General features: G+C 49.9%; 2 protein-coding genes across 7 annotated transcripts in view; both read left to right on the top strand.

The window, feature by feature from the left end:
- Nucleotides 1–10,319, top strand: part of EFTUD2 (elongation factor Tu GTP binding domain containing 2) — a 28,394-nt gene extending 18,075 nt beyond the window's left edge. For 4 of the 5 annotated variants that reach the window (XM_031601033.2, XM_090125218.1, XM_031601034.2 and 1 more), the window contains exons 29-31: nt 1,603–1,646; nt 9,486–9,694; nt 10,206–10,319. The gene's annotated coding sequence lies outside the window, so the exon portion shown is untranslated. The remainder of the gene's footprint in view (nt 1–1,602; nt 1,647–9,485; nt 9,695–10,205) is intronic. The other variant, XM_031601030.2, reaches the window with a different exon arrangement.
- On the top strand, nt 10,257–15,313 carry GJC1 (gap junction protein gamma 1). 2 transcript variants are annotated; one of them, XM_031601045.2, is made up of 3 exons: nt 10,257–10,319; nt 11,564–11,638; nt 11,765–15,313. In XM_031601045.2, exon 3 carries the CDS (start codon nt 11,784–11,786, stop codon nt 12,966–12,968), a length of 1,185 nt encoding a protein of 394 aa, XP_031456905.1. In that variant the 5' UTR covers nt 10,257–10,319; nt 11,564–11,638; nt 11,765–11,783; the 3' UTR covers nt 12,969–15,313. The 2 variants fall into 2 exon arrangements, with proteins under 2 accessions (XP_031456905.1, XP_089981346.1); XM_090125220.1 differs by lacking the exons at nt 10,257–10,319; nt 11,564–11,638 and having other exon boundaries at nt 11,810–11,928; nt 12,024–15,313.
- Nucleotides 15,314–15,830: the final 517 nt, after the last annotated feature.

Genomic DNA, 15,830 nt, shown 5'->3' with positions numbered 1-15,830 from the left:
TTGGGGTTGGTGGGCTCTCCATAGCCAGCTATAGGACACCTGGGTTTTGTTGGGTCTCCATAGCCAGCTATGGGACACCTGGGTTTGGTTGGGTCTCCATAGCCAGCTATGGGACACCTGGGGTTGGTGGGCTCTCCACGTTTCACTTTAGAACATTTGGGGTTGGTGGGCTCTCTGTAGCCCAGTTTGGGACACCTGGGGTTGGTGGCATCCCATGGTACATCTGGGGTGTCAGACAAATGGTGCCCCCCCATAGCCAGCTATAGGACGTTTGGGGTTGGTGGTCTCTCCATAGATAGATATGGGACATCTGGGGTTGATGACATCCCTCATTCAGCTATGGGACACCTGGGGTTGGTGGCCTCTCCACATTCCACTTCAGAACATTTGGGGTTGGTGGGCTCTCCATAGCCAGCTATAGGACACCTGAGTTTCGTTGGGTCTCCATATTCAGCTATGGGATACCTGGGGTTGGTGGGCTCTCCACGTTTCACTTTAGAACATTTGGGGTTGGTGGGCTCTCTGTAGCCCAGTTTGGGACACCTGGGGTTGGTGGCATCCCATGTTCAACTTTGGCACATCTGGGGTACCAGACAAATGGTGGCCTCCCATAGGACACCTGGGATTGGTGGTACTTCATATTCAGCTCTGGGATATTTGGGGTTGATGGCACCCTTAGCCAGTTATGGGACATTTGGGGTTGGTGGCACCTATAGCCAGCTATAGGACACCTGGGGTTGGTGACACCCCATATTCAGCTATGGGACATCTGGGGTTGGTGGACTCTCCACATTTCACTCTGGAACAGTTGGGGTTGGTGGGCTCTCCATTGCCCAGACTGGGACACCTGGTTTTGGTGGCATCCCGTGTTCAGCTCTGGTACATTGGGGTTGGTGGCACTCTATAGGATGTCTGGGGGTGCCAGACAAATGGTGGTCCTCCATAGCTAACTATAGAACATTTGGGGTTGGTGGCATCCCATGTTCACCTTTGACACTTCTGGGACACTTCTCTCCATATTCAGCTCTGAGACATCTGGGGTGCCAGACAAACGATGGCCCTCCATAGCTAGCTATAGGACATTTGGGGTTGGTGGTCTCTCCATAGCCAGATACGGGATGTCTGGGGTTGGTGGCACCCCACATTCAGCTCTGGGCCATCTGTGGTGCTGCCCTATAGCACAGCACTCTCTGCTCTGTGTGCTCCATCCCTCAGCAGCAATGGCTCCCTTAGGAACATTCCGGCCCCTGTGGGGCCTTTCACCATTGCTTTAGGATTTCACAACAGTGACATTTGCACATCTATCTTTAGGGCTATTTTTCATCCCTTTCTCTTTTGAGAGGAATCAATCCCAGCTCTTTCTGCCTGCTCAGCCCTCGCTTCCCAGGGAAGTGCTAATTTTTTTTTCCACTATCAAATTGATTGCAAAGAGGAGACAGTGGGCAGGGATGTAATTAGGGCGCGCGCGTGCAGTATGGATTCTTGAGCAACAATTGGGTTCAGCAGCCGGCTGCTCCGTTTGTCCTGAGCGGGGAAGCGATGTGAATTCAGCCATCGATGCTTCTTTCTAAGAACGCACTGAACGTGTTCTTGCTTTCCTAGGGGAGAAGCAAAGCGCTGCTCTGATGGATGAAGCGGGGAGCTCGGTACGTACGCTGGCTTCTATGTAAGAACCGTCACGCTTGCTTTGTTGGAGCACGTCTTCCCATTCAGCGGGACGGCAGAACGGCGAGCGTTGCTGCAGCGCTGAGCAGGCACGAGGGGCAGCGCTGGCGTCCCCTCGGTGAGCAGAGCGGAGCTGGGGGGCGTGCCGTGCGATGGGTGGGCTGAACCCGGGCATCTTTTCTGCATCTGACGGATGCGCGGCTGCTCCGTTCCTTTCTCGCCGCGCGCAGCGTTGTGCAGGCCGGCTGGGAGCTGCTCACCATGCCCGGCGCCCGGCGGGGCTGCAGGTAAGTGAGCGGAGCTGCAGTCGCTCCCTGCGCTTCCTCGGGGGGCAGCCGGCCTTCTGCCGTGCCTTCCTCCCCACAGAGCAGCGCCTGCATCGACGTTCTGCCGTAGAGATGGCGATGGATGGGGCCGGGCGAGGCACGGGGAGTGTTTTGCTGTGCTCTGACATCGCGGAGAGGCTTTTATTTTCAGTTCTTTCGCAGCTGTGTTGTGGGTTTATGCCGGTTGCCAGCTCTCTTTGTCACCCTTTTGCTTTTCAAGCCGGCTCTGTCAACTTTCAGTTCAGTTTAAATTACATCTGTACCCCATCCGAAGTGACTGCCTCTGTACTTTCAGGGCTGAAATTGCAAGTTTTGCTGTCGCTGATGCCTTAGAGCAGCAGACAGTGCTTCAGTCTTAAAAAGTAGAACTAAGCAGTTCTTTGCTCAGTGTTGCTTTGTGGTTTAAGTTCTGTGTGTTTGTTTGAATCACCTTGCAGGTGTAAAGGCGTGTTTGTAGGGAAGGAATTGTCTCTTTCAGTTTGTTTTCTGGCTGGGTTCGGTTTGTACCCACCTGTAGCCCTTGGTAGAGGAGTGTCTTTGTTTCTTGGCAGGAAATATGCAGACCTTCACAGATAACACAGGGGTGCACAAAGCTGGGAGCTGAGGGTGCTGGGCTGAGGGCTCAGGGTCGCCTGGGATGAGGCAGAGACCGGGAGGGCTCAGAGCTCCACGTTGAACCCAAGTTTAAGAATTCAGGAAGGGATTTGAGCGCACTTTGCTGCTTTTAATTTTAGAAGAGCTGCGTCTGCGAGGAATTGCCTGCAGATTGAAGAGATAATTAATTTGAGAATTGTGCAGCACGGGTGAAATATTGAAAGTTCTCTTCTGATTTTACATAGCTTTACATCTGGCAAGGACGGGGTTCAAGGGCAGAGCTCTTTAGCTGTGAAGCCCAGAATGCAGCGGATGAAGTTGGCGGTGAATTTTTAACACACACTTGTTGGTGACGTGCTGACTGCCAGCAGTTCTGTAAGTGCAGAAACACCCCAACTCTCCTAACACCACTTTGTCCCATCCAGCCCAGGCCTGGGCTGGGGTCCTGAGTGCCTTGGCAGTGCTCGGAGGTGTCATTCAGGCAGCTAAGACCAATGAGGAACGACCCCAGTGAAAAATATATGGGTGTTTCCTACTCTCTGCATTTCCCTTTCGTTCCCACTGCAACACTGCGGTTGACTGGGAGGTCTGGTGGGGTTTGTTAAACAATCCCCCCTTGTTAAAGGGTTTTGTGCTTAAATTAAACTGTGGTTTAAGATGGAAGTTGGTGGATGCTCAATGAATGGGCTCACTGGGGGCCATTCCTCCTGCCAGTGTCAATGCTGTGGTCCCAAATCTTGGTAACAATCCCTTAAAGAAGGCATTTCATAGAAGAGCGCGGGGCTCTCAGTGGTGCTGCGAGGTGAATTGTTTGCCTGGGCTATAAATAAAAAGCTATATTTGGAAAAATAAAAAAAAAGAAAAACAAAACAAAAAAAAACAAATAGAGTCTTTATGGGCAAAATTGTACAGAGGGAAACGCGATGGAAAATTTGAGTCAGATGAGCTGATGTGTGAGGCATTTCCCTGTGGGGTCACTGGGCTGAAAAATGTTTTATGTGCCTAAAGTTGAACAGATGTGTGTGCTGAGCCCCAGCCGCCGTCCTCGCCGCATCGCTGTGCTTCATGTACACACGGAGCTGTTTGGGTGCGTTTTCTGGGGGCTGTTTTGGGTCATCCCGCTGCTCAGCGCGTGCCCGTTATTAGCAGGATGGCTTTCAGGCTTTAAATTAGGCGTGTGCTCAAACGAGTCGCGGAGCTGGGATTGCTGGCTTTGCACGGCAGTGAGGGATTTCCCCCAATTAGCTTTCTTAGATGAAAATCGCTGAAGTCTTCCAGCTCTGTGCCTAAATAAGGGCACGATACCAGCTTTCAGCTCTTACGGATATTAGTTCCACCTTTTTAGGTAGGCATTTGTCAGGAGGCAATTATGATTGCATGTGCTTGACCTTGTTTAAGATATTGCTGAGATACAGAGAGAGGACATCTGTTGTGGGTGATCAGCAGCTTCTGCTGTTCTTTCCAAGTGTAAACGTTGCAGAGGTGGGTGATGATTGTGTTTGATGATTTATTTTCCTTTCCGTGTTCCTCTCGGCCATTGATCTGCTTTGCCCAGGTGGTTTGAGTTGCCTTGGAGGCGGCTGTGCACGCTGCTGCTTCTGCTGAACTCCCAAAGCCCTTCCAAAAGGTGCAGTGTTGTTTCCACTTTGCTCTCCTGATTGAGCCGCACTACTGAAGAAATGCCAGACGGGTCTTTGTTTTGGTTTTAAACCCAAGGATGGCTGTGCTGCACTGCTGGAAGGCACAGCGTTGTGGTGATGAGTGGTGCTTGTGGCAGGAGGGTGTGTGGGCTCTGCCCAGGGTGGCATTCAGGAGAGCATTGAGCTCCTACAAAGGTGGTTGAGCTCTAATGAAGATGGTTGAGCTCCATTGAAGGTGGTTGAGCTCTAACAAAGGTGGTTGAGTTCTAATGAAAGTGGTTGGGCCCCAGCAAAGGTGGTTGAGCTCCAGCAAAAGTGGTTGACCCCTAACGAAGGTAGTTGAGCTCCAGTGAAGGTGGTTGAGCTCTAACGAAGGTGGTTGAGCTCTAACGAAGGTGGTTGAGCTCTAACGAAGGTGGTTGAGCTCTAACGAAGGTGGTTGAGCTCTAACGAAGGTGGTTGAGCTCTAACAAAGGTGGTTGAGATCTAACAAAAGTGGTTGAACTCTATTGAAGATGGTTGAGCCCTAATGAAGGTAGTTGAGCTCCAATCAGGTGGCTGAGCTCCAGCAAATGTCTTTGAGCTCCAACAGAAATCGTTGAGCTTTGGCTCAGGTCTTTGAGCTCCTACAAAGGTGCCTGAGCTCCAGCAGAGGTCTTTGAGCTCCAGTGAAGACCATGGAGCTCCAGCAGAGGTACAGAGCTTCAACTGATCGCCCAGAATGGTGATTCCTTGTGCACATAGATGTTTTTCCCTCTTTCTTGAGGGTGTTTCTGACTCCTGGTGACCCGCTGAAGCCTGGCTGAGTGCTCAGCTGTCAGTCTGGGGGCTTGGGCTTAGCCTTTGGGTGGTGGGTGGCGTGCATTGGGCTGGCTCTGTGATAGGGTGCTTTCAAATAGAGTTAAAAATAAAACAGGTTCTTACATCTGAAAGACGTGCTCCTTTTGGCTGGTGTGCTGCTTCTAAAAAAAATAGCCTGGTTTTCACATTAAACATTTCTTAGCTGGTTAACAAATGACTCAGTTTTAGTTAATGCAGACATTCCTCAGCTGACTTTCAAATAGTTGAGCTGTTTTCAAAAGGAGAGGTATTTTCATATTGGAAACTGATTCCTGGAATATTTAAAGGAACTTTGAAGAGTTTGGGAAGCAGCACACACTCATCTTCCATGTGGTCATCTCTGGTCCCTGGCTCACTGGAAGTCTCCGCTCCCGCCGTACTCTGCCCTGTGTGGAGCCCTGTGATGTAGGCTGTGCTGTGACCTCTCTCCTCTGCAGGAAATGACTCCTTACTCCCACTCCGTTGGTTATCACTCACCCAGTTGTTCCTCCCTGCAGGACAATCCCCTGCCAGTATGGCCTTGTGGTTTCCTGGCAAGAAGCCTTTGTGAGACAGCAGCAAGTCTTGTAAATGACAGCAGTCTGCACTGCCTGTTGTGTGCTGGAAGTCCCCATACACAATCCTGTCTGACTTCTTTTTTCTGGAAAAAGCCTGCCTGATGATTCTAGCCTATATTTTCATACGGTCTCATTTGTCCTGTATGAGTGTTGGGTTTGGAGATGTAGAATTTCCCAGGGTTTGCTTTGGGACTGTTATCTTGAGGAGTCCCTCGACGAGTGGGGCTGTGCCTTTTTCTTGCACAGTACAGATATGGGGAAATGGCTTTGTTTTTCCCATGTGTCACTGTCCTCTCTTCTAGCAGCACCACACAGTCAGCCTGTGCCTGCTGGGGCTTTCTGGGCATTTCTTGAGGAGCCTCTGAAGCAGCAGAGTAGTGGTGGAGTGGGTGCAGGGATGCCTTGGTAAGGGACTCTCTCAAATCATGCTTGGAGTTGCCTTGTTTTGTGGTCGGTCAGTCCATGTTTTACTGAGTGAATGAGCTGTGGTCCAGCATGTGCTGCTTAGCATCCTTTGTGCTAAGAGTATTTTGGAAAGCAGAATTTTGCTTGCCTCTCCACGAGGCCACTTGTGAGCTCCAGCTGGGAGAGGGGTACAACGTGAGCAAAAAGTTCAGTGACTTAACGAGGCTGTGTGAAGACATGCAGCCTTTCAGTACCTAAAGGGAGCCTGTAAACAGGAGGGGAATCAACTCTTTGAAAAGGTAGATAACAGCAGGACGAGGGAAATGGCTTTAAGTTGAAGGAGGGAAGATTGAAGTTGGATGTCAGGGGGAAGTTCTTTACAGAGAGAGTGGTGAGGTGCTGGAACAGCTGCCCAGAGAGGCTGTGGATGCCCCGTCCATCCCTGGAGGTGTTCAAGGCCAGGCTGGATGGGGCTCTGGGCAGCCTGGTCTAGCATTGAATGAGGAGGTTGGTGGCCCTGCATGTGACAGGGGGTTGGAAATTCGTGATTCTTGAGGTCCCTTCCAACCCTGGCCATTCTGTGATTCTGTGATTCTGTGCCCACCCTCCTCAAGTACTGAAAGCCTGGAGATAAGAAACTGGGGGAAATTTAGCATTGCATGGTTGTATCAGTAGAAGTCAGCTTGCTTTTTCCCATCTGTCATAATCCAGTGCTGGTGAATGAGGTGTACCCACCCATCGTCTCCAGCTCGGCTCAGTGAGAGCCATCTGACTTACAGGAGCAGACAGCACTGCTCTCTTTGGGCTTCTCTCTTTTTTCCTGAAATGGCCGTGAGAGTGATATCTGGGTCAGCTGCCTCCAGCGTGTCACTTTCTTTTGACACTCATGGCTGTGAGCGTGCAGGAGGAGCGCGGTGGGGAAGCGCCGCAGTGGGATCAGGAGTCATAAAGAAGGGATACTGTGGTTATCTGCATCACTTCAGGGGGAAATCTCTCTGATGGCTGCCCAAATGTGTTTTCCTTCTGATCTTAGCACTGTGTCCCAGGTCTCGGCGTGGGAGTCCCCATCCGTCCTCAGGTCTGCTTTCAGGTATGGGGACATTTTGGACACCGTGCTGCGATGCGCATCCTGAGTGTGCCTGTCTGGGCTGTCATCCAACACGGGATGGAAAGGGGCACCGTGCTGCTCTCCTGTGTATGTCCAGACCCTGTAACACATCCCCCTGTCGTTGTGTTCATTCTTACAGGAAAAGTAGTTTTGCTGCTTGAGTCCCAGCCTCCTCTGTGTGGCATCCAGCGATGGGTTGGTACCCAGCGGGCACGGACTGAAACACAGCAATCCTGCTTAAAGATAAGAGCATGGTCAGATGTTGAAACAGGTTGTCTAAAGAGCCTCTGGATTCTCCTTCCTTGGAGGAAACCCAACTGGACAGAGTGCTGCCGACCTGCACTGGTTGGTAGCAGTGGGCTGGATCTGCCTGCCCTGTCCCTGCCAGCCCTGTGGGTTTGATGTCTGCACTTGGTGGCTCTTCTCTGTCCCAGAAATGGAGCAGTGGGGTATGTCTGTGTTTGTAGCCAGAGCTTGGGAGCCCTGGAACTCCATCAGAGCTGTAGAATGAAATCAGGAGATTGAATTTGTAGCGTCAACTGCCAGCTGGCAAAACATTGTACATTTTTGGGGTAACATGCGTTGGTACAATAAAAACTGGGGGTTAAGCATCTTTGTAAGTAAATTAGTTGAATGGGTGGTTCTGTTGCTTGATGTTGGGCTTGTGGGCACGCTTATCTTGGGAGTTTTGTGGAGAGTGGCTTTGTGTCCCGGGCTGAGGAGCACGTGTTGTCCCATCACAAGGTGTCCAGGTGGGAGCAGCTGCTGGAGAGCACGTGTGGGTATTTGGAAGAGGAGAACTGAGTGCTTCTGGTCACAGAATCATTAAGGTTGGACAAGACCTCTAGGATCATCACGTCCAGCTGGAATCGTCTTGCAGAAACCCCATGGAATCCACGTTGAGAGGAATAAAGGGAACTATGAGCTTGATCAGAAATATTTTGTGGCCCTGAATCCGTACTGAGACCGTGCTCACTCCATGGGTTCGTCATTGGTGTTGGCAGGAGTGGTCATTTTAAGGATCTGCTGCTGATCTTCAGATGTCATAAGGCAGTTTTGTTTGCTGGTAGTCCGAGAGCAGGGTGTTGGTTGCACACCTTCATGTTTGGCTGTTTGTTCTTGTCGGACTTGAGGTTCAGATTCGATCTTATTGCACAAAGGCATTGCCCTTTTCATCCCCTGCCCTGTTCGTCTTTACTTTCAAGTCACGCAGAGGCAGATGGGCAGCTCACGTGGCAAGCTGCAGTCCCAGCTTTGGGTTATGCTGTGGCTCGTTGCCCCCAGGACCAGCTGTTCCATCACACAGGCTGTCAGATAACACCCTGCCTTCTCGTGAAATCTGCTGACCAGCTTGTTTTCTCCATTATTACATTTCACATCATCGGAATGCCAGCATCACCTGGGGCTTGCTGCTGAACTTCCTTGTTATCTCAGGTCTGTAGGATCCCAGAACCCCACGAGATGGCACAGACCCGACAGCTCACCTCCACCGCCCTGGAAATACCTCCTCCTGGAGCTCCCTGTTGCTGTAGGTGAAGTAAATGCCAGTTTGGCCAGCACAACACATCTCCCAATTCCATTTGAGTTGTGTCACTGCGGGGGAGCGATGCTAAAACTGTCACTTGGCTTTCCATGCTGGCATTACCTAGAGGGCACTTGGAGGCTATTGGGGGTTCGACTCTCATCTGCGAGTTCCAGCTCATCTCTGAGCTGAATGCTCGGGTGGGTACATGCGTGTTGGTTTTCCAAAAGATGCGTGTTTGACATCTTTATTTTTTTGACAGCACAAGAATCTTATTATTTCTCCACCTCTCCTTTAGCCTGCTGCTCTATTCTGCCCAGGATCTGTGGTTCCATCATCTGAGATGCTTTGCTGGTGATGGGTTTGGCCATCGCTTTCTTCCTTCTTGAGTAGTAAAAATCGAGTGAATGTAAATGAGATTTGAATGAATTATGCTAGTTATGCATTCATCCTAATTCAAATCCTATCTTAATTAGCCCGGGGGCCTAATTTGACTTTCACGCAGCATGAAACCACTTTGGATTATCACTGGAATTGCCATGCATTTATTCTTGACTTTTTTTTCCGATCAGCGCGCATCTTTTTACACTGCTTAAAAACAAAGCAAAACTAATATATCATTAATAAATTAATCAGATTTAATTAGGGTGGCACAGAAGGACATATTTTAAGGGGAAAAATGCTGTAAATACGTTCCCTGTACCGAGAGCTTCTGTGCCGAGTGTGGGGATGAGCTCATGACACAGACACAGAGTGAAAGTCTCTCTCGCATGCACTTTCTGCCATGACTTAAACGAGCTGAAATTGCTGACATTCTGCCTTTTTCAGATGTGTGTCAGCGTCCATAGACTTCTCCTTCAAACGATGGAAGATTATTGAGTTAAATATTGCCAGAACGACAGATCTGGGAGGCACTCAGTGGACGTGGGGTGACGGTTGCTGCCGTGTATCTGGTCCTGCAGCACATATGTGAAGGCAGAACTGCTCTCTAGCTCAAAAACTGAAGGATACAACCACGTGAAATGCCAGAATTCTGCGTATGACTCTCTTCTTTCCTTCTAATTAGATTGAGATGAACCTTTCCAGTAGGACAGCGGGTTAATGAGAGGTCGTTTCATTGAGCCTAAAGGTTTCCTTACAGACAGAAGGTGCTGCTGGTGTGTTTTCCCATATTTGTATCCGCAGCTTTCCTCTGGACTGGGGCTAAATATAGAATAAATGACGTTTTCTTGTCAGGGAGAAGCAGAGCTGCTCAGCAGCTTCAAATCTGAGCATTGAGAGCCTCCTAATCAACGCACGCCGTTAACGCACAGCTGATAAGCCTTGCACATGTGAAGGCTGTGGTTAATCTGAGTGTCAAGTCTGCGCTGTCAGTGTCTGTAGGTGAGCTGTGATGCTCTCATTTGTATAATCGCTGGAAGTCAGAATGGGAAACGATCTTTGTCCTGGAGTGGGTTCAGGGAGGGGTTCACAGTTCTGCATGTTTTCCTGCTCCGTTTCTCCCCGTGTTCCCCTCAGAAACAAATGGAACTCTCCGATCTCTTTCAGGCATCTTCCCCTTTCTTCAGATGGACTCGAGGCTGACACGTTCACTCTCTGACATCCCTGCAACTTCTGAAGGATGCACACGCCGGCACGGCATGCTGTCTTGCTAACAAGGAGGTGAGATCCCTTCTGCATTAATTGCTTTTGCTGTATTGCAGCTCACCGTGAGGATTCTGACTCCTTCTCCTATTAACTGCAATCCAGTGACTGCTCTTACCCAATGACTCATGCTTTTCCTGAAATAATTCCTTGCATTGAACTTGGCCAAAGCGTTTTGTTTCAATGGGCTCAGCCTCCAAAGCAGTGTATTTATCTGCATCAATTATACTGTTTCCATTTCTCAGTCTGCAGGCTTCTGTACCACACGTGGCATTTGTCAGGCCTGGATTGCTGGGGAGAGGCAGACTGGGTGCAGAGCTGTTTCTGGTCTTGGTGGAACTGACTGTAACTAGGAGCAGTTGATCTTTGTTCTAATGTGGGAATTGTTTTTCAAGGTCTTTAATCCCCATTACGTGTGCTTTTTTAATGCTATATCATGCTATTGTTTTTCTCATCGTGCCATCAAGTAATGAATCAAATGACCCACCCAGTCCAGCCATGTTGTGCTGTGCTGATGTCTGTTCAATAAAACATTAAATTTCAGAAAAAAGGTAAATTTGCATTACTTCATTCATTGATGATGCACTGATTGCATGGATGGTTGCACTGATAATGCATTGATGATGCATTGGCTGCATGGATGCTGTGTTGGTGATGCGTTGATGCACTGATGATGTTATGCTGTATCAATGCATTAATTGCATCGCCTCAGACCTCAGTGAACACCTGCCTGTGAACACCTGTCGTTGCATGGAACAACTTGAATAGCTGTAAGTTGTAGATTTGCAGGGCAGCACTGCTCAGCTCACGGTCTGTATTGGATTGTCCTGTCCTAAAGCAAAGTCAGCAGCAGTTCCCTGCTCTCAGGTTTTGGCTGAGTGGCTCATTGCTACCTTAAGACAGCTGGCATTGCTCTGCAGGGTCCTTTCTTCCCTTTTTCAGGGCACTGAGGTATGCAATATAATTAAAGTTAAACTAGTAGTGTTTCTCTCTGTTGGCTGTGGGTGATGGAGGCCAACATTGTTAGCTCAGATTTCAGCAGTGAAAACAAGTCCTGGTGTCAGCAGTGGGACGTAGCCAGCAGTGCCCATAAAATGTCACAGGAGCTGAGCTTCTGATCCACTGCATTAAGGAGATTTCAGTCCAAAGTGTAAACATTAGAAATGCAGAGCAGCCATGCCTTTCTCTTCTGCATGGAAGCAGCTTTGGAAGCAAGATCTGTTTGTGCAGTGGCAGAGAGCTGCTACTTTATTTCTTGACAGGGGACTTCCCAAAAGCCTGCAAAGGAGACGTAGATCTTCAAACAAGTCCCGGCAGCTGGAGCTTCCCAACAGCAGGTGATGCCACAGAAGAGTTCTGTGTTGGCTGTCAGATTTGAGCCTTTCTCTCCTGATCGCGTGTTTGCAGCGTGCGGGCTTGAGCTCATCAACTCAACTCTTTTGTGGGTTTTGTCTGTTTTGTAGATAAAATAATTTGACCACCATGAGTTGGAGCTTTCTGACCCGACTCTTAGAGGAGATCCACAACCACTCCACCTTCGTTGGCAAAATCTGGCTGTCGGTGCTGATCGTGTTCCGGATCGTCCTGACGGCAGTGGGAGGCGAATCCATTTATTACGATGAGCAAAGCAAGTTTGTGTGCAACACGGAGCAGCCCGGCTGCGAGAACGTTTGTTACGACGCTTTTGCTCCTCTTTCTCACGTGAGATTTTGGGTGTTCCAGATCATCCTCGTCGCCACCCCGTCCGTCATGTATCTGGGCTACGCCATCCATAAGATTGCCCGCATGGTGGAGCACAGTGACGTTGACAGAAGGTTCAGAAGCAAAAGCTTTTCGACGCGCTGGAAACAGCACCGAGGCTTGGAGGAGGCCGAGGATGACCACGAGGAGGACCCGATGATGTACCCAGAAATAGAGCTGGAAAGCGAGCGGGAGAACAAGGAGCAGCAGCCCCCCACCAAAGCCAAGCACGACGGGCGGCGGCGGATCCGCGAGGACGGGCTGATGAGGATCTATGTGCTGCAGCTGCTGGTGAGGGCGACGTTCGAGGTCGGCTTTCTGGTCGGTCAGTACCTTCTGTATGGTTTTGAGGTCAGCCCCGTGTTCGTGTGCAGCAGGAAGCCCTGCCCCCACAAGATAGATTGCTTCATTTCGAGGCCGACCGAAAAGACCATTTTCCTGCTCATAATGTACGGGGTGAGCTGCATGTGTTTGCTTTTGAATGTGTGGGAGATGCTCCATTTAGGGTTTGGCACGATCCGGGACACGTTAAACAACAAGAGGAAAGAGCTGGAGGACTCTGGTACCTACAACTACCCCTTTACCTGGAACACACCCTCTGCTCCTCCTGGCTACAACATTGCAGTCAAACCCGATCAAATGCAGTACACCGAGCTGTCCAACGCCAAGATGGCCTACAAGCAGAACAAAGCCAACATTGCTCAGGAGCAGCAGTATGGCAGCAACGAGGAGAACATCCCCGCCGACCTGGAAAACCTGCAGAGGGAAATCAAAGTGGCTCAGGAACGCCTGGACATGGCGATCCAGGCGTACAACAACCAAAACAACCCCAGCAGCAGCTCCAGAGAGAAGAAGTCCAAAGCAGGCTCCAACAAAAGCAGCGCCAGCAGCAAATCAGGGGACGGGAAAAACTCTGTCTGGATTTAACCTTGGCTGAGTTTATATGTTGTCTTTTTCTCACAGCCAGCAACCCGTTGAGTAATGGCTTCCATTAAGTAAATATTTGGTTCTGCTTATTTTCAGGGATACTGTTGGCTAGCGATTCCAGCTCTAAGAAAGTGTTTATATGCATACTGTAGGACTGTACAACTTTATTCTTCTGCCTTCCAAGCCAGGAGACAAATAGGTATATTTAAATCATTCTCATTGAAGGGTTTACGCTGTATGTACAGTATTATCGTACATTTATTATGCACAATTTTTTGTATTTGTACACTGGATCTCCGAAGTTACCCTTTTTTATATGAAAGGAGAAAACTGTAGGTAGCTGTTAGCATTTTGCTAGTTTTATTACTGTGGTTCGTCGTCGTTTTCTGTTTGTTTTCAATGTCAGAACTTTCTATGCTGCATTTGAGAAGTGCCTTGAACACACAGCACCAGGGAGCCCAGTTATCCGCTCCCTTAGAGCAGGGGGAGGTTCGGAAAACGTCTGCTGATGGTGCTCTTGACTGTACCTTTTTATAAAAATGATGTGCTACTTACAAATGGAAGTGTCACACTATAGCTATTATGTGCTACGTTTCTTCATCCCATGGAAAATGACTCGTAATTCCATGTATTTACATATTTAAGAGGTTTCTGAGGTCTCTCGTTACGTAACACCCTGCTCCATGTGTCCCATAGCTGCCTATATGGGGGCCACCATCTGTCTGTCTCACCCAGATGTCCCCGTGTCCCTTGTCACTGGGATACTCATTGCCCTGCTCCCTTTTGTCCCCCTTGTCCCCGGTCCTCTTTGTCCCCTGAGGTCATTGGGATGCTCGTTCCTTTGGTCTCTTTTGTTCTCCTTGCCCCATGCCCCTTCTCCCCTTGTCCCTGTCCTATGAGGTCATGGGGATACTCATTCCCCTTATCCCATTTGTTCCCCTTATCCTCTGGTCCTTTATCCCATGGGGTCATTGAGATGCTTGTTCCCCTGGTCCTGTTTGTCTTCCTTGCCCCATGTCCCCTGTCCCATGAGATGGGGATACTCGTTCTGCTGGTCCCATTTGTCCCCCTTATCCCCATGTTCCCTTGTTCCCTGGTTCTGTTTGTCTCCTGGGGTCACTGGGATACTCATTCCTCTGTTCTCTTTAGTCCTCCTTGCCCTCTGTCCCCCTTTCCCCTGTTCTATGAAGTCTTGGGGATCCTCGTTCCCCTTGTCCCCATATCCCCTTGTCCCCTGATTTGCTGTCCCATGAGGTCATGGGGATGCTCGTTCCCCTTGTCCCCTTTGTCCTTCGTGTCCTCTGGTCCCTTGTCCCCTGGGTCACTGGGATACTTGTTCCCCCGATCCCATTTGTCTTCCTTGTCTCCATGTCCTCTGGTTCCCTGTCCCATAAAGTCATGGGGATTTTCATTCCCCTGGTCCCATTTGTTCCCACGTCCCCTGGTCCCTTGTCCCACGGGGTGTTTGAGATGCTCATTCCCCATGTCCCCTCTGTCCTTATGTCCCCCGGTCCCTCACTGCGTGTTTTCATCCTATGGAAAACGACTCATAACTCCACATATTTACATATTTAAGATGTTTCTGTGCTCTCTTGTTGCATAACACCCTGCTCCCCGGGGCTCCGAGTTGTTCCAGTACCTTTTGGGGAAGATTTCTGTGTTTCCAAAGTGATGTGGTTGGCTGGACTCGTGGTCATTCTGCTCTCTGGTAGCCCTGCTCCCCTGGCCCTGCGCACACACGCTGTCTGTCCAGGTTTTTACAAAACCCTTCTGAATATAAACAATAATGCCTTATCCCCGACCCCTCTTCCTCCCGTCACGTCCGAGGGGCCGAGTTCAGACGGAGCAATAAATGTACCATTTAATTTCTGCTTGAGAGGCCGGTCAGATCCGTGGCATTCTGCAATTTTGGCATTCGACTTGAATTTATAATTAGAAGAAAAAAAGGGGAACGCGGTATTTACTGCCCCTGGCAGTGTCTTTTTGGCCAGGATGAGCATTCACATCTGAGGGACGCTGAGAAATGTCTGTTTTCTGTTGCTCTGTGTAACGCTTTGGGACTTTGCTCTGCTCCGTCCCCAGTTCCAGCAGTGCAGGCAGTGCACCTTTGCTTTGAGACGAAGCGTTCCTTGCAGAGGACAGGTGTGGAAGCCCTCTGTTGGTGTTTGTGGCTGTAGTTGGTTTCAAGGCTTCGGGTTTGGTTCCTTTCTCCTTCTGAAGAAATGATAACGCATTACTTGAAAACGCTCTCTTGCTTTGGCTTGATGCAGGCCATCCTGAAATAAACACTCAGAACAGATCTTGGACCAAAAAAAAAAAAAAAAGAAAAAAAAAGGTACCTTGAGTCTGTTAACCTCTGGTTTTGTCTATTAAACGCAGTTGCAGAAAAGCAGGCTGAGGCTCAGGCGGCGTTTTTGCAGTGGGACGCGCGGTGGTGCGGCAGTGTGAGATGAGGGGTTGCAGAGGTTGGGATTTCAGCCTGTTTGACCTCGGCGTAACAAAGAGCCGCTTTCTAACGGCGTCAAAAGGGAGGAATGTGGAGTCAGCCCTCGAGGAGCTCCTCCTGACCACCCGGGATCTGCATGGATGCATGTGGATGAGCTGTGCGGCGAAGCGTGCGGCCTCAGCTGCCCCGAGCGCAGCAGACGGGGCCGGCTGCCTTTGCACGTCGCAGCTGAATGCCCGTCTGTTTTGCTGTCACAAAGGATGGCTTTGTGAGCTGGGCTGTTTGTGGTGGAGCAGGACGTCACCCACCTCCTGCAGCAGCCGTTCGTTTCGCCTCTACCCGAGCGGTGTTACCAGACGGATTGATCATTGCTTGGAAAGCGGCGCTCTGCTTTCTGCAGGGTGATGTGGGTGCTG

This window comes from Phasianus colchicus, chromosome 26, assembly GCF_987193195.1.
Source record: "Phasianus colchicus chromosome 26, bPhaCol1.hap1.1, whole genome shotgun sequence".
Taxonomy (NCBI): domain Eukaryota; kingdom Metazoa; phylum Chordata; class Aves; order Galliformes; family Phasianidae; genus Phasianus; species Phasianus colchicus.
This window is presented reverse-complemented; position numbering and strand designations above follow the sequence as displayed.